Source organism: Hyperolius riggenbachi, chromosome 3 (genome assembly GCF_040937935.1).
Source record: "Hyperolius riggenbachi isolate aHypRig1 chromosome 3, aHypRig1.pri, whole genome shotgun sequence".
Classification (NCBI taxonomy): Eukaryota; Metazoa; Chordata; class Amphibia; order Anura; family Hyperoliidae; genus Hyperolius; species Hyperolius riggenbachi.
Window position 1 is genome coordinate 51,578,438 of NC_090648.1, and position 24,530 is coordinate 51,602,967.

Consider the following 24,530-nt stretch of genomic DNA (forward strand, 5'->3'; position numbering starts at 1 on the left):
ACAGGTGGTCTATGAGGGGGCGAATTTTGTGGAGCCGGTCATAAGCAGGGTGGCCTTTTAGATGACAGGTTGTATTGGGCCTGATCTGATGGATAGGAGTGCTAGGGGGGTGACAGGAGGTGATTGATGGGTGTCTCAGGGGGTGGTTAGAGGGGAAAATAGATGCAATCCATGCACTGGGGAGGTGATCGGAAGGGGGTCTGAGGGTTTGGCCGAGTGATCAGGAGCCCACACGGGGCAAATTGGGGCCTGATCTGATGGGTAGGTGTGCTAGGGGGTGACAGGAGGTGATTGATGGGTGTCTCAAGGTGTGATTAGAGGGGGGAATAGATGCAAGCAATGCACTGGCGAGGTGATCAGGGCTGGGGTCTGAGGGCATTCTGAGGGTGTGGGCGGGTGATTGAGTGCCCTAGGGGCAGATAGGGGTCTAATCTGATAGGTAGCAGTGACAGGGGGTGATTGATGGGTAATTAGTGGGTGTTTAGGGTAGAGAATAGATGGAAACACTGCGCTTGGGTGGTGATCTGATGTCGGATCTGCGGGCGATCTATTGGTGTGGGTGGGTGATCAGTTTGCCCGCAAGGGGCAGGTTAGGGGCTGATTGATGGGTGGCAGTGACAGCGGGTGATTGATGGGTGGCAGTGACAGGGGGTTATTGATGGGTGGCAGTGACAGGGGGTGATTGATGGGTGATTGATAGGTGATTGACAGGTAATCAGTGGGTTATTACAGGGGAGAACAGATGTAAATATTGCACTGGCGAATTGATAAGGGGGGGTCTGAGGGCAATCTGAGCGTGTAGGCGGGTGATTGGGTGCCCGCAAGGGGCAGATTAGGGTCTGATCTGATAGGTAACAGTGACAGGTGGTGATAGGGAGTGATTGATGGGTGATTGATGGGTAATTAGTGGGTGTTTAGAGGAGAGAATAGATGGAAACACTGCGCTTGGGTGGTGATCTGATGTCGGATCTGCGGGCGATCTATTGGTGTGGGTGGGTGATCAGATTGCCCGCAAGGGGCAGGTTAGGGGCTGATTGATGGGTGGCAGTGACAGGGGGTGACAGGGGGTGATTGATGGGTGATAGGTGATTGGCAGGTGATTGACAGGTGATCAGTGGGTTATTACAGGGAAGGACAGATGTAATTAATGCACTGGCGAATTGATAAGGGGGGGGGGGTCTGAGGGCAATCTGAGCGTGTGGGCGGGTGATTGGGTGCCCGCAAGGGGCAGATTAGGGTCTGATCTGATAGGTAACAGTGACAGGTGGTGATAGGGGGTGATTGATGGGTGATTGATGGGTAATTAGTGGGTGTTTAGAGAAGATAACAGATGTAAACGATACATTTGGGAGGTAATCTGACGGCGGGTTTGCGGGCGATCTAATGGTGTGGGTGGGTGATCAGATTGCCCGCAAGGGGCAGGTTAGGGGCTGATTGATGGGTGGCAGTGACAGGGGGTGACAGGGGGTGATTGATGGGTGATAGGTGATTGGCAGGTGATTGACAGGTGATCAGTGGGTTATTACAGGGAAGGACAGATGTAATTAATGCACTGGCGAATTGATAAGGGGGGGGGGGTCTGAGGGCAATCTGAGCGTGTGGGCGGGTGATTGGGTGCCCGCAAGGGGCAGATTAGGGTCTGATCTGATAGGTAACAGTGACAGGTGGTGATAGGGGGTGATTGATGGGTGATTGATGGGTAATTAGTCGGTGTTTAGAGAAGATAACAGATGTAAACGATACATTTGGGAGGTAATCTGACGGCGGGTTTGCGGGCGATCTAATGGTGTGGGTGGGTGATCAGATTGCCCGCAAGGGGCAGGTTAGGGGCTAATTGATGGGTGGCAGTGACAGGGGGTGACAGGGGGTGATTGATGGGTGATAGGTGATTGGCAGGTGATTGACAGGTGATCAGTGGGTTATTACAGGGAAGAACAGATGTAATTAATGCACTGGTGAATTGATAAGGGGGGGGTCAGAGGGCAATCTGAGCGTGTGGGCGGGTGATTGGGTGCCCGCAAGGGGCAGATTAGGGTCTGATCTGATAGGTAAAAGTGACAGGTGGTGATAGGGGGTGATTGATGGGTGATTGATGGGTAATTAGTGGGTGTTTAGAGGAGAGAATAGATGTAAACAATGGATTTGGAAGGTGATCTGATGTCGGATCTGTGGGCGATCTATTGGTGTGGGGGGGTGATCAGATTGCCCGCAAGGGGCAGGTTAGGGGCTGATTGATGGGTGGCAGTGACAGGGGTGATTGACGGGTGATTGATGGGTGATTGACGGGTGATTGACAGGTGATTGACAGGTGATTGACAGGTGATCAGGGGGAAAGATGCATACAGTAAACAGGGGGGGGTGGTCTGGGGGGGGGGAGTCTGGGGAGAATCTGAGGGGTGGGGGGAGATCAGGAGGGGGCAGGGAGCAGGGGGGGGGGGATAAAAAAAAATAGCGTTGACAGATAGTGACAGGGAGTGATTGATGGGTGATTAGGGGGGTGATTGGGTGCAAACAGGGGTCTGGGGGGTGGGCAGGGGGGGGGTCTGATGGGTGCTGTGGGCGATCTGGGGCAGGGGGGGGAGAAATCAGTGTGCTTGGGTGCAGACTAGGGTGGCTGCAGCCTGCCCTGGTGGTCCCTCGGACACTGGGACCACCAGGGCAGGACGCAGCCTGTATAATACACTTTGTAAACATTACAAAGTGTATTATACACTTTGTATGCGGCGATCGCGGGGTTAACATCCCGCCGGCGCTTCCGTATAGCCGGCGGGATGTTGCGGCGAGCGAGCGGTGACAGGCGCCGGCGGAGGATCGCGTCACGGATGACGCGATCGCTCCGCCCATGCCCTTAAATGGACCGCCGCCTCTGTGGGTGAGGCCGTCCTGAAGGGCTCCACTTCCCCGCCGCCCCTGTGTAGTGGGCGGTCGGGAAGTGGTTAAATAACTTCTGCAGTTTGGCTTATGTAGGACGCTATTGATAAATAACGTTACTGTGGGAAATAACGTCTGCTGTTTGGCAAATGAACGGCACTATTGATAAATAACGTTAGTGTGTGCCGTTTTTCTTCTTTTTTCCCTGTGTGCCATTATTATGCAGTACTACCGATAAATAGCGAGAAGCGTATCTTTTTAATGCGGCGCCATTGTTATGCATAGGCGCTGTGCGCCATTATTCACTGATCCGTGGAAAAAAAGGTGTAGCCGAAATTTAATGAAATTGTCTATAATATTAATGATATGGGCTATAATCATATTTTATTTATACTTGTAATAAAAATCTGAAAATATTGTTTATAACACTGAAAACAATAATACAGTATATGTATAATCAGAATTGTTTAATATTGTCTATAACGTTCTTTTATCATTTCTTCATGTAATAAAATCTGAAAATATTGTTTATAACAATGAAAAAAAGTACAATTAATAATAACTATAGTAAAAAATGTGTAAATATTACCGACATTTTACTACAACTAAACCTAACCCTAATCTCACACAGAACCCTCCTTGTACATATCCCTAACCCACCTCCCCTGGTGTTGCCTAACCCTAAAACCCCTCTGGTGGTGCCTAAACTTAAGACCCCCCTGTTGGTGGCTAATCCTAAAACCGCTTCCCTGGTGGTGCCTAACCCTAAGACTCCCCTGGTGGTGCCTAACTTTAAGATCCCCGTGGTGGTGCCTAACCCTAAAAATCCACCTACTTCGCTGCAAATAACCTGAATATAAAAAGCTTTATATTTCTAATAGTATAAAAAAATTTCTAATAGCATAAAAAGCCTTACAATAACGTACGCATTAAATATCTTAAAATATTGTATAAAAAAAATTAAAAAAAGCTAATGATTTGCAATAGTATAAATAGCCTAACAAGATGATCGCGATTCAACAGGCAAAATCTTGCGTTTTACAGAGATTTGCGCTTGTTATTCCCGTTCAATAGAGAGAATCACAGGGCGATCATCCCCAAAGCATAGCATGCAGCGCGTTTGCGATTGATCACAATCGCTAACGCTGTGGTGTGAATGCATCATAGGGAAACATTAGCAGCAGTGCTTTGCTGATCGCCAGCAATCAGAAAAGCCTTTGAAAATCGCCCCAGTGTGAACCAGCCCTAATTTATGGCACAGAAACCCCCAACGACTTCCAGATCATTTCAGTGTCAAAAGTGGCAATAAAGTTATTGGCAAGTTAATGGGAGGAGCTTGAAATGTGAAAATTCCTCTGGTGTTTAAGGCGAAATACACTGTGGTGGGGAAGTGGTTAATATCCCATTTAGTATCCCTTTCATAGTAATGCCACCTCCATCTTATTAATTAATTTTTAATTGCAGTACCCTACATTTTTACTGCCCCCATCTAATGTCCCCTTTATTATACTGACCCCATTTAGTACTTTCCTCATTCCTGAACAGCTACTCACCTAACTCACCAATAGGTACCCTCCCCCAAGTATACAGTATAGGGATGCAGTGTTGTGTGCATGTATAGTTAATCTCTTTGAGGGCTGGAACCCACTAGAGCGATTTTCAGAGCGTTTAGGGAGCGTTTCAAACCGCTAGCGATTTCCCTAAACGCTCAGCTAATGTTAATGGATGGGCCAAATTCCACTGGAACGATTGCGATTACCAAATTGCAAAACTCAGGACATGCAGCATTTTTGAGCGTTAGCGATTAGCGTTAGCATTTCTGCAATGTAAAGTATATAAACGCTGGTATAATCGCTCGTCAAAACCTACACAGAACGATTTTGCAAGCGTTTTTACATTACTACACACTGTAACAAAATGAAATTTAATTGAAAGGACCAATCAGAATTAAAAATGCTAATCGCTACACAACCGCTGGCAAATTAATTACACTTTTTACCTACTTAAAGACCACCCCACGCCAATAGGCGTGGTCGCAGCAGCAGCCCCAGGACCGCCTAATGCCAATTGGCATCAAGTCCTGGGGCTGCATTTTGCAGAAGATCGTGCGCAGGCTGCGCACGCATCTCCTGCTCGGGGGGCGGAGCTCCGCCCCGTCTTCAGTCTCCGAGCGGCGATTGCCACTCGGAAGACTGTTAGACAGCGAAACCGCTGTCTTTTCTGTTAGTACAGCGCTGCGATCAGCAGCCACGCTGTACTGGGGACAGCCGTGTGACACGGCTGTCCCCTTGGGGGACAACAAGAGAGCGATCGGCTCTCATAGCCAGAAGCCTATGACAGCCAATCGCAGGATTGGCTGGCTGGGGGGGAGGGAGGGGTTTACAAAACAAACAAAAAACGAGGTATAGTAGTATAGTAAAAAGTAGTGGGTTCCAGGCCTCATGCTGTAGGGTCTGTTGATTGCCTATGCTGCAAGTCTGCTTTCCTCTGTGATCTAAAGCTAAGTACTCACGGGGGGACAATTGTAGCTGTCGCTGCACACGGGAGCGTGTGCGCGACAGTTCGGAGACAGTTTGGCGACAGCTCGTCGCCAAGTCCCTCTGCATACACACGGCAGCAGAGGGATTAGCGATGCGGCGGAAGCTGTCGCCGAGGTTCCTCCCCCCCCGCCGGATGCTCCGTGTACTGTCTGTGGGTAGCTGTCGCTAGCCCGCATACACATGCGGGGCTAGCGACAGTTCCGGCGAGGTTGCGGCGATGGCTGTAGCCGGCGATTGAACATGTCAATCGCCTGGCGACAGCTCCGACGGGCGACAGTTCGGGGCGCGCGCGTCATACACACGGGCGAACTGTCGCCGCAACATGCGCGTGCCACGCGGTTGCGGCGACGGCCGTCCCCCGTGAGTATGGGGCTTAAGGCTCTTCTTCTTCAGGAAGCAGGCCAATGGATCCCCGTAGCCGCGCCTTCCTCCCATTGAAACTGTAATGCCCCCAGCTTTTAACGCGGACCTGAACTTAAAGTGAAGCTTGGGTTCAAATTAGCATCCTATTGATGCTTCCCTCGGTGGTCCAATGTCACCGGTTGCTGAGTGTGGCCCCCCCCTTCACATCAGGGCCGCGCTCCCCTTCTTTTACCAGTGCGGCCGTGCAGTAGCCACCTGAGCACGTCCATGCATGCGCAGTAACACGGAGTCCGAGGCACCAGCTTACTGCACATGCTACTGCGCAGCCACGCTGAAGGAAGAGAAGGTGTGCGGCCCGATATGATTAGTGACAATGTGTTGTCGCCATTCTTCTGCGAGGCCACCCTCAGCAACGGGGGATATCAGAGCAGGGAGGGAAGACTCAATAGAATCCTAAGGCTTCCCTTTCTTTAGGTAAGTTTCTAATTTGGTACCCGAGCTTTGACTCAGGTACACTTTAACTAGGTAATGTGTGCCTTTACAGAGGCAGTGAAGCATACTTTCATTGTGCTGTATGCTTCACTGCATGGTCGCACCGCAAGATCGCAGCTCAACTTGCCCAGCGTAAAAAGGGCCTTTCATTTCAAAAGACTTACATTCTTTGTCAACAGATCAAAACCTGTACTTGAAGCCCACAAAGACCTTTCTATCCTCCCTCTACACCACCACCTATCACTAATAATGGTTTTTCTACACCCACCCATTAAAGAACGTCCTTTTCAATCATTAAAAACACTCATATTTGAAAGGTCTCCTGGCCTTCAGCTTCATGGCTCATGTGGGTAGGCCAGATAGGAGTTATTTAAGATGCTCAGGCGGTATACAGCTTTTGCATTTTGTGTGTGTAACATTTACCATAAATATGAGACCTACATGTGACTTCCTGTTTGTGTTTGGGGCAGGTGGGGGATTCTAAGAAATGGCCATGAGATTCTGTGTAGCATCTGCCTGTTGTGTTCAGCAGCATTTATGAGTTTTCATGTAACCCGGTTTGACATTTACAAACCAACACACTAAACTTTTTACATAACAAAAAGTGCAAAACAATAATATAATGGCAACAAACAACTTCAGTCAATGGTATTTAAAGGATACCCGAAGTGACATGTGACATGATGAGGTAGACATGTGTATGCACAGTGCCTAGCACACAAATAACTATGCTGTGTTCCTTTTTTTCTTTCTCTGCCTAAAAGAGTTAAACATCAGGTATGTAAGTGGCTGACTCAGTCCTGACTCAGACAGGAAGTGATTACAGTGTGACTCTCACTGATAAGAAATTCCCCTTTTTATCTATTTCCTACTCTCAGAAGTCATTTTCTGCTAGGCAATTGTTTTATAGTTGGAATTTCCTATTAGTGAGGGTTACACTGTAGACACTTCCTGTCTGAGTCAGGACTGAGTCAGCCACCTACATACCTGATATTTAACTCTTTCAGGCAGAGAAAGAAGAAAGGAACACAGCATAGTTATTTGTGTGCTAGGCACTGTACATACACATGTCTATCTCATCATGTCACATGTCACTTCGGGTATCCTTTAAGAGTGTTTTTTTGTTTTCTGTGTGCTGAACAGGCAAGATATTCTGTAGATAAGGTGTGGATAAGGTAAAAAAAAAATAATCATCTCATGAGGAAGATTTAGTTCAGTGGGAACCGTGGTTTTATTGCAAGTAGAGATGACCAATGAGGTGCAAATATTTCTGAGCTCATACAAATTTATGTAAAATTTTATGCAGATATACAGTATGCAGCTTGAAAATGGACCAATCAATTTAAACTTGGGTGGGACTTGATTGGTCCATTTTCAAGCTGCATATACAGTAGTATATAAAAAAAATGTACATAAACTCAGAAATATTTGTATCTCATTGATCATGATCCCTAATAGCAAGAAGTTATAGAACAGCCGATTTATTAACCCCTACATCACCGCCACATCGTACCCGTGTTGTTTACCTCGCCGTTCACAATCGCCGCACTGCCGCCGCTCATTTCCACCGCAGTTCTGCCACTAAGTTGATCAGGGACTGGGAAAAGCTTGTTCCCGTCCCGATCGTTGTCCCCGCAATGAATGAAAAGCCGGCATCACGCTGACGCGGGCATTTCATTCAGTAAACAGATACACTAACTACTTCCGAGTACTGTTTACCGAACTCTGAAGTTAAGTGCAGTGCCATCTTGTGGCCAAAAAGCAAAATGCACTCAAACATACACACACATACACCCACATACACTTTATATATAGTTATACATACATTTTTATTACATTTTACCTCATTACATTCCTACCCTATAGTTACCCAAATAAAACGCTTACAAAAAAAATTTAAAAGACAATTTAAAAATAATAATAATAAAAAAATTGTTAACTTATAGACATTTTAATATGTTAATGTCAGGAACATTACTGTTAATTTTGCAAATAAAAGATTTTAATTAGATATATATATAATTAGAAATCACTAAACTGAAAAATTGCACCTTTATTTCCAGATATTGGCGCCATACATTGACCTAGGGTGTAATTACTAGGTAATGCCTAGTGATGTTGACTGTTGATCCAGGGATTTTATCTAATTGCCATCTGGAGTTGGGAAGGAAATTTTTCCCTTTTGGGGCTAATTGGACCATGCCTTGTAGGAGTTTTTCGCCTTCCTCTGGATCAACAGGAATATGTGAGAGAGCAGCCAGGCTCTTGTTGTACTTTGTTCTCTGGTTGAACTTGATGGACGTATGTCTTTTTTCAACCCAAATAACTATGTAACTATACAGAACTTGCCTATGTACATGTTTACATTTTATTTTCACTTAGGGATTCATGTTTCATAATAAGATACCAAGTCTGTAAGCTGACATTGTTTTGTTTGTTTTTTAAATTACAAAGGTACCCTTCTTTTCTCTTTCAGATAAATATGAGATTTGATGCACAGAAAATGACGTTTACATCGGGTAAGACCACGCTTAGAATGTTTTATATTACATACTGTTTTTACCTGTGTTCTCATATGAGAGTTATCTGGATTTCTATTGTGTATACAGATCCTCATCTGATGATGAATTTGGGGTATGCACAGAGCTATTTCCTAACATGCTAATTTCCACTGAAACAGGAAGTGAAATCTGTACTAGCAAATGAAAGTCTCCAATGCTCTAACAGAATACACTGGCAGATGCTGTCTTACTTTCATTTGTTAGTGTGTCTTCCACTTCCTGAGTTAGTAGGAATCTGAATGTTGGCAGGTGTGCTTGGCTGGTCATACAGAGAATAAGGGACTGATATTGTTGTTGACTCGTCGTCAGTGGGGGGTAGGGGGGGGGGCAGCATCAGTAGTTTCGCCCCCATTGCATGTGCCCCAGCTTAATAACTGTATTATGCAGTGCAGCACGGTACCAAGGAGGATCAGGCTAGTTTCATAGATTTTGCGGTGTGATCGTCCTGCAGCAGGAGAGCCTCTGGCAACAGAGCCAGCTAGTGGCAGCCATTTTTCCTATGTCAGACTATGTCGGACATTGGGCCTATGCTGGAAAAGTTTCTAGGAAGGTCCTTAACGGTCGCCACACTATGGAGGGGAACGTCTTAGGCCTAGGGAAAGGATGAGACCGGGAGCCCTTATGGTGTAGTATCGTTAGACTAGTGGGTTAGGTAATAGTGTGGGTAATAAATACTCACAAAGGTGGGTTGCCCTGATGCAACCAATGACAATCACATGCGGAAAATACCCGTTTCCGCTCGGTGTACTGGAACACTCTGGTACCAGGCGGTCGCTCTCCTCCTGTGGTCCTATATACTGGCGGATAATCTCCCCGGTGATATAGTGGCACCTCAAAGAGGTGAGGGATACGGAGGCAAATCGGTGGAGGCGCCCTTAATCTTATTAACAAGCCATTAGCGGAGAAACGAAATCAAAAATAAAATTTCAAATAAAATAAAAAGAGGTATCTTACCTCATCAGAAGACTCATATAGGTGGAAAAAGGAGTATTTTTATTAAAATAAGGGGTAAACTGTAGACAACGCGTTTCACGGGACACAGCCCGCTTCATCAGGTCAATAAACAGAAACCGTAATTGCCAGCCGTGCAGTGCGGGGGCGCATATAAAAAGGGTTTTTATATGCGCCCCCGCACTGCATGGCTGGCAATTACGGTTTCTGTTTATTGACCTGATGAAGCGGGCTGTGTCCCGTGAAACGCGTTGTCTACAGTTTACCCCTTATTTTAATAAAAATACTCCTTTTTCCACCTATATGAGTCTTCTGATGAGGTAATATACCTCTCTTTATTCTATTTGAAATTTTATTTTTGATTTCGTTTCTCCGCGAATGGCTTGTTAATAAGATTAAGGGCGCCTCCACCGATTTGCCTCCCTATGCTGGAAAAGGCAGACATACAGAAGGATTGGAAAAGGTTAAATGCACACTACCCTCCAATCTGTCCCTGTATTCAGTGGATGAGACCAGCTCCTGCTCTAGGAATAAGCATGGCTTACATTCTTTTTTTACACCCCCTGCTCGGTCTCTCATTTTTTCTTAACCATTTAATTGCAGGCATTAAAATGTCCTGCTGGAACCTTTTAATAGCTCCAGGACGGTTAAATGCGTTGCTCGCTCCTGCCACCCCTGTGCAGGCCCCTTCTCTTCTCCTGCTGCTGTTACCCATCGGGACACCATGATACGGGAAAATGTCCTCATGCTTAAAAAATGATGGTCTTGGGCAGACCTGTAGACTTCTAAGTAACCTACGTTTCCCTATTACACTATGGGCTCCATCCAATTCACATTTCCTCCTGAGTTTTCTCCTGGGTGATATATTCACACCTTATCAATAACATGCCTTTCTAGCCACCAGCCAGCAAGAAAACACTTAGAATCATTTTGACAGTAGTTTTTCGCCTACTTTTTGGCATTTTGTTAATGTTAAAAAGTTATTTCAAACAGAAGATGAAAACTTATCTTCTAGGAAAAAACGGGAGAACAATTAGAGTTGAGCTGAAATTTTCGTAATTTCGCATTACTATAATTACGCATGCAAAATTTGCGATTACGATGCGAAATTAGCGTAGCGAAATTGCCATTAAAATCGTAATTGAAAATACCGTAAGCGTAATTTTCAACGCGAAATTTCGCGTTTCGTTCATGCCGTAATTTCGCATTAAACACTACCGTAATTTCGCGTTAAACCGTAACGCTCCGTATACTATAAAAAAGCCGCCGACTTTAAGGGTTAATAGCAAAGCCCCCTTAAATGCTAAGAGCCTCAAATTTGGAGAATATATTAAGGAGATCAGGAGGAATAAGAGGAAAAATTTTTTTTTCAAAAAGACCTTATAGTTTTTGAGAAAATCGATGTTAAAGTTTCAAAGTAAAAATGTATACATTTAAAAACCCGCCGACTTTAACGGTTAATAGCAAAGCCTGCTTAAAGTTTAGGAACACCAAATTCCTAGGGTATATTAAGGGGATCAGTGGGAATAAGAGGAAAATTTTTTTTTTCAAAAACACCTTATAGTTTTTGAGAAAATCGATTTTTAAGTTTCAAGGGCAAAAATGTCTTTTAAATGCGGAAAATGTCAGTTTTTTTTGCACAGGTAACAATAGTGTATTATTTTCATAGATTCCCCCAAGTGGGAAGAGTTTTACTTACTTCGTTCTGAGTGTGGGAAATATAAAAAAAACGACGTGGGGTCCCCCCTCACAGACCTCTTTAACCCCTTGTCCCCCATGCAGGCTGGGATAGCCAGAATGCGGAGCACCGGCCGCGTGGGGCTCCGCACCCTGACTATACCAGCCCGCATGGTCCATGGATTGGGGGGTCTCGGAAGGGGAGGGGCAGCCAAGCTTTCCCCTCCCCCTCCGAGCCCTTGTCCAATCCAAGGACAAGGGGCTCTTCTCCACCTCCGATGGGCGGTGGAGGTGGAGGCCGCGATTTCCTGGGTGGGGGGTTCATGGTGGAATCTGGGAGTCCCCTTTAAAAAGGGGTCCCCCAGATGCCCACCCCCCTCCCAGGAGAAATGAGTATGGAGGTACTTGTAGTACCCCTTACCCATTTCCTTTAAGAGTTAAAAGTAAATAAACACACAAACACATAGAAAAAGTATTTTAATTGAACAAAAAACATAACCACGAAAAAAGTCCTTTAATATTCTTAATTAACCATTAATACTTACCTGTCCCTTTAAATAAATGATCCCACGCAATATCCTCGGAAATGTTCTATCAGTTACAATGTAACAAAGTTATTACAATATAACAACTTTGTTACATTGTAACTACGCCGCACCCGACGTCACTCACCGCCGCCGCCGCCGCCACGTCTGCGCTGCAGGACCCGACAGAGCTCTGAGCTATAGCTCAGAGCTCTCGCAAGCATCTTTGTATTTGGGCTCCAATGAGCCCCATTGGTCCTTAGCAGACCAATGGGGTTCCTTCTGATTTGAAGGAACCCCATTGGTCTGCTAAGGACCAATGGGGCTCCTTGGAGCCCAAATACAAAGATGCTTCTCAGAGCTCTGAGCTATATAGCTCAGAGCTCTGTCGGGTCCGTGCAGGACGCTAAGTCCCCGCCGGCTCCGCTGCCCTCCCCGCCTCTCCCACATGTCACCCACATGTGGGTGACATGTGGGTGACAGATGTGGGCGGGGTGGACAGCGGGAGCTGCGGGGACTTAGCGTCCTGCACGGACGCGTATGCGGCGGCTGAGCGGCGAGTGGCGTCGGGTGCGGCGTAGTTACAATGTAACAAAGTTGTTACATAATAACTTTGTTACATTGTAACTGATAGAACATTTCCGAGGATATTGCGTGGGATCATTTATTTAAAGGGACAGGTAAGTATTAATGGTTAATTAAGAATATTAAAGGACTTTTTTCGTGGTTATGTTTTTTGTTCAATTAAAATACTTTTTCTATGTGTTTGTGTGTTTATTTACTTTTAACTCTTAAAGGAAATGGGTAAGGGGTAGTTCAAGTACCTCTATACTCATTTCTCCTGGGAGGGGGGTGGGCATCTGGGGGACCCCTTTTTAAAGGGGACTCCCAGATTCCACCATGAACCCCCCACCCAGGAAATCGCGGCCTCCACCTCCACCGCCCATCGGAGGTGGAGAAGAGCCCCTTGTCCTTGGATTGGACAAGGGCTCGGAGGGGGAGGGGAAAGCTTGGCTGCCCCTCCCCTTCCGAGACCCCCCAATCCATGGACCATGCGGGCTGGTATAGTCAGGGTGCGGAGCCCCACGCGGCCGGTGCTCCGCATTCTGGCTATCCCAGCCTGCATGGGGGACAAGGGGTTAAAGAGGTCTGGGAGGGGGGACCCTACGTCGTTTTTTTTTATATTTCCCACACTCAGAACGAAGTAAGTAAAACTCTTCCCACTTGGGGGAATCTATGAAAATAATACACTATTGTTACCTGTGCAAAAAAAACTGATATTTTCCGCATTTAAAAGACATTTTCGCCCTTGAAACTTAAAAATCGATTTTCTCAAAAACTATAAGGTCTTTTTTTGAAAAAAAATTTTTTCCTCTTATTCCCACTGATCCCCTTAATATACCCTGGGAATTTGGTGTTCCTAAACTTTAAGCAGGCTTTGCTATTAACCGTTAAAGTCGGCGGGTTTTTAAATGTTTACATTTTTCCTTTGAAATTTTAACATTGATTTTCTCAAAAACTATAAGGTCTTTTTGAAAAAAAATTTTTTCCTCTTATTCCTCCTGATCTCCTTAATATATTCTCCAAATTTGAGGCTCTTAGCATTTAAGGGGGCTTTGCTATTAACCCTTAAAGTCGGCGGCTTTTTTTATATTATACGGAGCGTTACGGTTTAACGCGAAATTACGGTAGCGTTTAATGCGAAATTACGGCATGATACGACTGTAATGCGAAAATTACGCGAAAATTACGCTTACGCGAAATTTCGCGAAATCCTTCTTCATTACAATTATGTACTTACGGCCATAATCGTAATTACACTAATTACGCGAAATTTCGCAAAATCGTAATTAGGTCATTACGCTCATCTCTAAGAACAATAATTGAATAAGGGCCATGGGCAGCCAGTCTCAATGAAATATACTGTATATTGACATAACAAAGGACATATCTGATGGCTTTGAGCTGAGAGGAAAGCTGTCATTGTTTGCCACCTAAGTCCCACAAATATGCATGATGTAATACAGTAGGGTCCCTTTTATCCAGAGCTTAACCCATTCGCGTTCCGTCGTTTTCACTTGAGAAATGTTCACCTCCCATTCATTAGCCTATAACTTTATCACTACTTATCACAATGAACTGATCTATATCTTGTTTTTTCCGCCACCAATTATGCTTTCTTTGGGGGGTACATTTTGCTAAGAGCCACTTTACTGTAAATGCATTTTAACAGGAAGAATAAGTAAAAAACGGAAAAAATTTATTATTTCTCAGTTTTCAGCCATTATAGTTTTAAAATAATACATGCCTCCATAATTAAAACTCACGTATTGTATTTGCCCATTTGTCCCGGTTATTACACCGTTAAAATTATGTCCCTATCACAATGTATGGCGACAATATCTTATTTGGAAATAAAGGTGCATTTTTTCCGTTTTGCATCTATCACTATTTACAAGCTTAAAATAAAAAAAATATAGAAATATTTCATCTTTACATTGATATTTAAAAAGTTTAGACCCTTAGGTAAATATTTACATGTTTTTTGTTTTTTTTATTGTAATGTTTTTTTTTTTTATATTAAACATTTTATTTGGGTAGTTTTGGGAGGGTGGGAGGTAAACAATAGATTTATAATGTAAATGTGTGTTGATTTTAATTTTTTTTACTTTTAGTTGTAGTATTACTTTTTGGCCACAAGATGGCGGCCATGAGTTTGTTTACATAACGTCACTCTAAGCGTAACATACGCTTAGAGCGACGCATGGGGGAGGTAACAGCCAGAAAAGGCGCAGCTTCCGAGAGAAGCGGTTGCTTTTTCAGCGGGGGAGAGGAATCAGTGATCGGGCACCATAGCCCGATTCACTGATTGCCTGGCTAATGAACCGCGGGCCGGGAGCGCGCATGGTTCCTGGACATAGTTTCTACGTCCAGGAACCAAAATAGGTTAACTAACCAGCATTCTTGGGGGCAAACCGGCCCTATGGGGCTCTGCATGCCTCTGTTGGTCTACAATTCAGTTGCAGCCTATGAGCGCTGTCAGTTATTTGATGTTTGTTTGAAGAAATGTGTATACCATTTTATGATTAGCAGCACTAGGAAAAAATTATGTTTTTATCGTTAGATTAGCAGTAGGTCTTCCCCGAGAGGACCCGTCATCGCCGTGGGGAAGTCTAGTAGGGAATAATTTGTGCACATATTATTTATACTGAAGCTAACGTCCTCCTTTGCTGTACCTTTTTTGAATGCAAGTTGTGTATTTTAGTCCACATTGTGGAGCTCTGCACGTCTATTGCAGGTAGTCAATTCGGGTGCAGCCTCTGTTTGGTAGCGCTGCCAATGTCTCCTGCTGTACGTTAACCATCCAGCACAAATCACCGGCAGTACTCACAGAGCTGAAGACCAACTTCTTAGGCTGTTTGTGGGCTATGCTATGCTTAAAGGACCACTATCACGAAAATTCTCAAATTTAAAATACATATAAACACGTGCAAATAAGAAGTACATTTCTTCCATAGTAAAATGAGCCATAAATTACTTTTCTCCTATGTTGCTGTCACTTACAGTAGGTAGTAGAAATCTGACAGAACAGACAGGTTTTGGATTAGCCCATCTCCTAATAGGGGATTATCAGGGTTTTGTTTAGTTTCAAAAGCACTTAGTGAATGGCAGTTGCTCTGTCCAACTGCCCAAAAAGTGTGCAGCGTGCAGGGAAGCTTGCCAGCATCATTGCATATATCCTTTTCATGGAACGTCTTTATAAAGAACAAAAGCCTTGCTGAGAGTCCCCCATGAAGAGATGGACTAGTTCAAAACCTGTCGGTTCTGTCAGATCTCCCTACTACCTACTGTAAGTGACAGAAACACACAGGAGAAAAGTAATTTATGGGTCATTTTACTTTGCAATAAACCTACTTCTTATTTGTATATGCTTACATGTATTTTAAATTTTACAATTTTTGCAATAGTTGTCCTTTAACCATTTATGCTGTGTGGACGTGAGCTTCACGTCTGCAGCGGCAGCTGCTACAGCTGCAGGGATGCGATAGTCAGGTCTCTGCAGCTTGGGGTGGTGTGCGGGCGATCGAGCTTGCAAATGCCCACGATCGCGATGTTACTGGTAGCAGGGTGGATTGGCTGCAGGGGACAATCCGTATATGTCCGCTGAGAATAAACACTGCTTTTGTTCAAAAACAGTGTTTATTCTTTAAATAGAGCCTAGAGCCGCTGCGCTTCCGTCCGCTGCCGCTTTCCGCCGCAGATCGTTAGATTTATGAATAGGAACAAAGTTCCCATTCATTAATCTCCCCGCAGGCCACCCGTGATGCAGGCTTTCATTGAAACCTGCGTCACTTCCCTAGTAACAATGTGGCAACAAGTACGCTACATAGGGATTTGCTCAGCGGCGATATCTTGTGGTCAAATAGTAAATTTACACCTACTGACTTTAGGAATTAATAAAAAAAAAATAATATGTATGTCAAGAGGGCATATTATTATAAATTTATGGGCTAAAAATTAGCAATAAAATAAATTATTGTCAACATACAATATACTAGGGATATAATTTTAACATTGCAATAACCGGGAAAAATGGGCAAATAAAATGTGTGGATTTTAATTACGATAGGTAATTAAATACGGTATTTTAAAACTATAATGGCCGAAAACTGTGAAATAATGATTTTTTACATTTTTTCTTAATTATCCCTGTTAAGATGCATTTAGAATAAAATAATTCTTAACATAATGTACCACCCAAAGAAAGCATAATTGGTGGCGGAACAAACAAGGTATAAATCATTTCTTTGTGATTAGCAGTGATAAAGTTATTAGGAAATGAAAGGGAGGAGCGCTGAAATGGGAAAATTCCTCTCGTCCATAAGGTGAAAAATACCCGCGGGCTGAAATGGTTAAAGAGTAACTGTCGGGCATGAAATAAAAAATCAATTCTTTATTTTTATCTAGTAAACAAGTAATGAGGATGCTAACCATGCAATCCAAAAGTTAAAAATCACTCTTATTTTTCTTCTCCATAAAACATCATTCCCGTTTCCTGACTCTTATTTGGTACATCTGCTGCACAAAGGAAGTTGCAGGGCATGCTGCGTTTTCTTTTTTTTCTTCTTTACTTTCTCCTGTCTTAGACTTAACTAATGCAGCCTGATTGGCTGAAGCCTCTTTCCCTCCTGTTTTCCCCTCCCACAGCTCTGTTCCTCTCTTTTTGGCCAATATTTCTCAATGCACTTTCTACTGCAGACCTGGGTGGGAGTGTCTGAAGACTGAGAGGGGGGCGGACAATGATACACAGACAGAGAAAGGGAGGAAATGATGTTAGGATTGGCTTCAAGAGATAGACACAGACAAAATGGAAAATCTTAAGAAGGATTTTGTGTATTTATACTGTAGAAAAATCTCTAAAATAAAAATGTGGACAGTGCAATACATATGTTATGGAAGTAGAGCAAGTATTTATCTTACCAATGCTTAACCTTAAGCACCCCCCTCCCCCATGGCTTACCTTAACCATCCCCACTGCCACAACCTTCCACCTAACTTTTACCCATCCTACCCCACGCCTCACCTTAACTGTCCCCACCGCCGCAAACCCAACCACACCTATCCTTAACTCTTCCTCTCCCATGCCTAACCTTAATCGTCCCCGCAGCCTGCAAAAAGCATTCATTTTTGAGCACCATCCTCGGGGGCCCATTGTAATTATCGTCACAGAGGGCAAATTTGGATGCCCGCAGTGCCCAAATTATAATTAAAATTACAATGGGTGCCTATGGCGGCGTCCAAACTTGCACCGCTAGAAAGAGCCCAATTTTACCACTTCTGCCTGCAATCCCATGAATGTGGCAGTCTTCATATCCCTCTCACGCCCTCTCACTGCAGGTGTCCTTTAACCTGTTGTCGACCGCTCCATGCCGATTGGCATGAACGCAGCGGCAGCACCAGGACCACTCCACGTGATTGGCGTGAATGGTTTTCTATGGGGCTAGCAGGAGATGCGCGCACATCTCCACTTGGAAGGCGGAGCTTAGCTCGCCTTCAGTCTCCCAGCGGCAATCATCTAATAAATCTGTACAGTGTTGCGATCTAAGGCAGCGCTGTACTGGGGACAGCCATGTGACAGCCGTCCCCCTGGGGGAGACAGGAGCAATCCGCTGTTATAGGCTGAAGCCTATGACAGCGGATCGCTATGACTGGCTGGCGGGGGGAGGGACAGGAATAAATGATTTAAAAAAATGTATTCATAAAATAATAACAAAAATATTTGCAAAAACAAACAAACACCTGGAGTGCAATCAGACCCCACCAACAGAGAGCTCTGTTGGTGGGGAGAAAAGAGGAGGGGGGGGGGGATAATCACTTGTGTGCTGATATGTAGAAGCTTTCCAGAAGCGCCAATAGAATAAAATTCACTTAAACGAGCTTAAAACCGATGGGGCAGTGGTGGGCCTATCCCATCCATGCAGACAAAGTAAACAAAGGAAGGACTGTGGCATCAACAGTCAAACAACAATTTATTTGTACTCCACAGTAAAAATAGGCAACGCGTTTCACGGGCTCAATCCCGCTTCATCAGGCCAATCAAAAAGGAGCATACAGCTTATCAGCATCAAAACCACACTGAGCGCCTCTGTAAAGATTACAGAGGCGCTTAGTGTGGTTTTGATGCTGATAAGCTGTATGCTCCTTTTTAGTGAAAAAAGGCCTGGTCTTTAGGGGGTTTAAAGGTGGCCATACACTGGCCCGATTTGCGGCAGTTTCGACAGCAGATTCGATCACTGGGATCGAATCTGCTGCCAATCGTTCGCGCAACACGCACCCGCCGATCCGATTTCCTCCCGAAATCGGATCGGTCCGTCGATCGCGCCGTGCGGGAAATTACCCTCGATCGCCCGCGGGTAGGGAGCGCGTCGCTAGCGGCGGCCGATCCGATCAGGTATACATTACCTGAGGCTGGCTCCCGGGCATCCCGTCCGTCACTGCTCCCGTCATGGCACCTCTGGCATCCTCGTATAACTTCCGCTGTCATGCCAGTGACAGCGGAAGTACAACTAGAGGGCGCTCTATTTGAACTTCCGCTGTCACTGGTGTGATAGCTTAAGTTCTATGCGGATGCCGGAGCCGGAGGTGCCACATGACGGGGACATCACGCCCGGGAGCCAGCCTCAGGTAATGTATACCGGCGGGGGGAGCGGCGGCAGCACCACCACAACAGATTGTGATCGGTTTCAGGCTGAAATCGATTCACAATCTGTTTGCAGGAAAGGCAGCCATACGATCCCTCTCTGATCAGATTCGATCAGATAGGGATCTGTCAGCTGGTCGATCTGATGGCACATCGACCAGTGTATGGCTGCCTTAACATTGCAGCCCTAAAGTGGTTGAGCATTGACTAATACTTGAGAACATTAGCTGAACTGTTGGTAAACTGTGTTCAAACACCACTTTTCTGCTGTTTTCCAGATACTGCTCCATTACCCTCTGCTCATGTCACAGGTATGTATGGGGTACAAATGAACTAATTCTAGGGGGATCTAAGGAAGTTTAATTGTTCATTTTATGAAGAAAAACATGTTTTTGAATTTTTTGAATTTTTTTTTGTTAATAAAATAATACATGGTGTTATGAAATGTTCCATGTGCAACAGCCTCCCTGCCCTTTCATGTGCTCCCCACTTACATGAATTAAGTAGCATCAAGCAGTCACATGCCTTCAGACATTCAAGCACAAGCAGTCACATGCCTTCAGATAAAAGAATTAAGTAGTCACATGCATCCAGATAATAGAATCAAGTAGTCACATGCATGCAGATAAGAGAATTAAGAAGTCACAGGCAACCAGACAAAAAAAAAATACATGCTTCCAGATAAAATAATTAAGTAGTCAGCTGCCTCAAGAATTAAAAATGCCAGATGCTTCAAGATAAAATTAATAGCCAAGAGTTCCTTATATATAGGTAGAAAGATTCCCCCAGTATAGGTAGGAAGTTGCCACCAGTATAGGTAGGAAGTTGCCCCCAGTATAGGTAGATGGTAGGTCCAGTCAGGGCTGGCCCGCTCATGAGGCGGGGTGAAACGTTTGCCTCAGGCGGCAAACTTCTAGGGGCGGCACCCCCGCCCGTCCGTGGGTGCGGGGGGGCCGGCCGCCGAGCATGAGGGATAGCGGGCAGGACGGGGGTATTGGGCCTAGTGGTGGGGAGGGGGGGTCGGACCCCCCCCTCCCTCGCCTGGGTCCCCCGATCTGCGCTCCCCTCCAGCTGTAATAGGAAGCAGCCGATGCCCAATCATAAGAGGCACGGGCGGGGAGGACTCACCTTATCCGCGTTCCAGCGTGCGCTCCACTGACGTCACTTCCTGCATCGCCATCCACTTACAATACAGTGGGCGGCGATGCAGGAAGTGACGTCAGTGGAGCGCACGCTGGAACGCGGATAAGGTGAGTCCTCCCCGTCCATGCCTCTTACTATTGGGCATCGGCAGCTTCCTATTACAGCTGCAGGGGAGCACAGATCGGGGGACCCAGGTTAGGGAGGGGGGGTCCGACCCCCTCCCCACCACTAGGCCCAATACCCCCGTCCTGCCCGCTACCCCTCCGGCTCGGCGGCCCCCACGGTGGGGGGGGGGGGAAGACGGGGCGGCGGCGGCAATTTTTTTTATAAATTTGCCTCAGGTGGCAAAAAGTCTAGGGCCGACCCTGGGTCCAGTATAGGTAGAAAGTTGCCCCCAGTATAGGTAGGAAGTTGCCCCGAGTATTGGTAGGAAGTTGCCTCCAGTATAGTTAGAAAGCTGCCCCCAGTATAGGCAGAAAGGTACACTCAGACCCCAGTATAGGTAGAAAGGGGCCCAAAGTATAGGTAGAAAGGTTCACCCAGTATCGGGCCCAGAAATTTCTGTTGTTGGAGCTGGTGCTGTCAGGACTACAAATATGCAGAAAATACATAAATAATAAATGTCAGAATGACTTGAAGAATAACGTAAATTGTCTGGGTAGCCATTTTAGGCCTGCAATAGCTGTGCACAAACACTATCTCTACTCTTGTCCCCACTCCCCAGGTGTACAAGTTACAGAAAACTCCCCAAGCACACACCTCGAGTGGGAGCCTACGACTGGCCAGGCCTTCCTCCGTGACGTGATCTATCGTGATGGGGCCCTTTTGTGCACAAAATCTGGATTATATTTTGTGTATTCGAAGCTGCGGTTGGGCATAGCTCCTTGCAACATGAGTCAATCTTTATTTTATACTCACGTGGTACACAAGAGGACTTCAAATAAGGTAGTACCACTTTTGGAAAACAGAAGACAATTCTGTGATGATGGAGATCCTCGGCAGTGGAGGGGGAGCAGCTTTTTGGGGTCCATAATTTATTTGGAACAAGGTGAAGAAATTTTTGTGAATGTGTCTCACAAAGAAATTGTGCGAGGTGTTCCAGAGACGGCCACTTTCTTTGGACTCTTCATGTTGTAAAGCATGTGATCAAAAAGGCCCTCACTAAATACGAGACCACAAACAGGTTCTTCTTCCACAAAAGTCACCTTATTTTTGCTTGAGATGGGCAAAACATGATCTCATAATGAAAAATACAATGACTCTCCTGTAAGAAATCATTTTTTTTTTACTTTTTTTGTAGTTGTCTTGAGATGTGCATAAAAAAATAATCAGTTCTCTTCCAAAATATTCACAACCTGCAACGTGCATTTTATTGCATAGAAAGTGGCAATACAATACAATTGTATGGCCACTTTCTTTTTTTTTTCAATATTTTTTTGCAACGTGCATTTTTATGACTACAAAAGACTTGCTTTTTTGTTGATTCTTGATTGGTTCTTGGACTGTATGTCTCTATCTTTTGCAGGCACGGAAACCCATCTCATCAGACTGCGCATGAGATGCAGAAAATGGTCTCAGTTTTCAAAGTTGGCCATAAACAACAAATGGCTGAGAACAGACTGGATTTGCTAAGCTGATTGCCACCAGTCACACAAACTGCTACTAAAAATGCTGGACTATTTGTTGATTATCACTTGAGGTTTGTTGATATGGAGGAACTCTGGGGAAAATGTATAAAAGACAATTGTTACGTCTATTGCTACACATAGCTTGATCCCTAATAATACTGGTTCAGGTTACTGCATAATACAAGTACCCCTAACATGGTACAATTTTGCAAATTACCCTCAACCATTTCTGGAAAGTTAAAAAGAATTGGGAACACTGAGAGTCCAATCTATGTAGTATGTTAGCAAAAATTGGAGATATAGTAGAGTGCCAGTTATCTGGAACTCAACCATCCAGCAGCCTCAACCAACCAGCACAAATAGCCTGCAGTACTCACAGTGGTGAAGGCCAACTTCTTAGGCTGTTTGTGGGCTCTGCTGTGCTTAAAGAGAATCCAAGGTTAGAGATGTCGCAAACGGTTCGCCGGCGAACGGTTCCAGGGAACTTCGGGTGGTTCGCGTTCGCCTGCGAAGGTGAACTTTCCAGGAAGTTCTATTCGCCCCATAATGCTCTATTGAGCAGAACTTTGACCCTCTACATCACAGTCAGCAGGCACATTGTCACCAATCAGACTGCACTCACTCCTGGAGCCCCACCCCCCCTTATAAAAGGCAAGGAAGGTCCTTGTGCCGTTTTACTCACTAGTCTGCCTGTACTAATCCCCATTGAAGTCTATTGCGGTTCCGCGAACCGAACCTTCCGCGAATGTTCGCGAACAGGGTTCGCGAACCGAAAATCTGAGGTTCGCGACATCTCTACCCAAGGTGGATTCTAAGAACGCTATCAGCACACAGAGGCTGGGTCTGTATATTCTGCCTAGCCTCTGTTGCTATACTACTGCCCCCCAGGCCCCCCTGCGCTCTGCTTGCCCCCCATAAATCAAACAACAAGCTAGCGAGTCGCGACACACAGCGTGTCGCAGTCGGCTGTTTACCTCTTGATGTGTCACTCTCGCTGCTCCCCCGCCTCTTCCATAGCGCCGGTCCCCGCCCGCGTCCCTTCCCTTCAAACACCAGGGAGGGAAGGGACGCAGGTGGGGAGCGGCGCTATGGAGGAGGCGGGGAGTGGCAGAGACTGACACTTCCAAAGGTAAACAGCCGGCTGCGACACGCTTTGTGTCGCTAGCTCGGCGTTTGATTTATGGGGGGCAAGCAGAGCGCCGGGGGGGGGGGGGGGGGCTGGGGGGCAGTAGTATAGCGATAAAAATTAGGCAGTATTTACAGACCCAGCCTCTGTGTGCTAATAGCGTTCTTAGAACCCACCTTGGGTTCTCTTTAAAGACTGCAAGGTTCCTACACCTGCAATTACTGTCTTTTATCATTTATTACACAGTTCATATTATGTATATTGTTGTTAGGTAAAAATGAAACTATGATAAAACCATAGAAAGCCCTGCCCCCCCCCCCCCCCTAAAGCCTCATACCCACCATGCAATGCTTGGGGCGCTGTTATCCGACGTCGGACAACATCGTTTAACATAAGCATATTAAATGATGTTACCCCCCTGCTGTGATCGCGCATTGTTCAGCGACGGACACGGCAGATCGGATATTTAAGATCCCCGAGTACTCCGTGCAAAGTGCAGTGACAGCTTACTTCACGTTTGTGCCCGTCATGTAGTCGCGCAACGTTGCGAGCAGGAAGAAGCGTCACTTGACGACTGTCGTCAAAGGGACGTACCTGGACCAGTCGGGTGGTGAGTACATAGCTTAGCAGAGGTGATAACACAGCAAGGATTACAACAAGTAATCTAGTGGCCTCTCCTCCTAAATCCACTATTTTAAAAAAGTAAAAAAGTATTGGCTTATTTTATAATTTGATCAGTTGTCTTCATGAAGATAAGCCAATACTTACCTCCTTTCTAAACAGTGTTTAAATATGTGATGGGTTATTTGGACGCCTCCAGTTGTTATTCTCGCTGCCTTCTACCATCTGATCTTGTACGTTTGCAAAGAATTACAAAAAAACTCTTTGAATTATCAAAAATATCCTTCCTCATCCGTTCTTACACTTCTGTCTTCCCCTTTTGTGTTTTGTCAGATTGTTCTGTTAATATTTATTTGAAGAAGGCTTCTCTATTTCTCTCTTTTGTCCCAAAATGTTCTCTGTCAAGTATTTGCTTAAAATGTTTTAAAAATATATTTATATATTTTGCGTTAGTGCACTAGATGAAATAAAGAAGAATTTGGAAAAACTACTTTATGACTTCTGAGCTATGTTTTTTTTTTTTTACCTACCACTTTACTTTGCTATGATTCCATTGGTGATGGCCTTTATTTCTATGATATGAGAGTATTATTATTTAGGGCTTGCTTCACAAAAGAGTGCTAACTGTTAGCACGGCCGTTTTCACGTGAATTTTCGCATTGCGCGCAATCGCGAATTTTCACGCAAAACGATAACGGAATTTTTGCGCGAAAACAATATCAATTTCGCGCAAAAATTCACATTTCTGCGCGAAAACGTTATTGTTTAGTGCGAAAATTCGCAAGCGCGTGCAATGCGAAAATTCACACGAAAACGGCCATGCTAACAGTTA

At 45.1% G+C, this 24,530-nt stretch overlaps 1 protein-coding gene across 2 annotated transcripts in view; it reads left to right on the forward strand.

Annotated features, from left to right (window-relative positions):
• TNFSF14 (TNF superfamily member 14) overlaps positions 1-22,767 on the forward strand; it is a 33,511-nt gene extending 10,744 nt beyond the window's left edge. Inside the window, exons 2-5 of one of the 2 annotated variants that reach the window (XM_068272150.1) lie at positions 8,743-8,785; positions 19,459-19,491; positions 21,048-21,268; positions 21,849-22,767. In XM_068272150.1, the coding sequence (XP_068128251.1) occupies positions 8,743-8,785; positions 19,459-19,491; positions 21,048-21,268; positions 21,849-21,881 (330 nt within the window). In that variant the 3' untranslated portion in view covers positions 21,882-22,767. Of the gene's footprint in view, positions 1-8,742; positions 8,786-19,458; positions 19,492-21,047; positions 21,585-21,848 lie in introns of those variants that run through there. The other variant, XM_068272149.1, reaches the window with a different exon arrangement.
• The last annotated feature ends 1,763 nt before the right edge of the window (positions 22,768-24,530 follow it).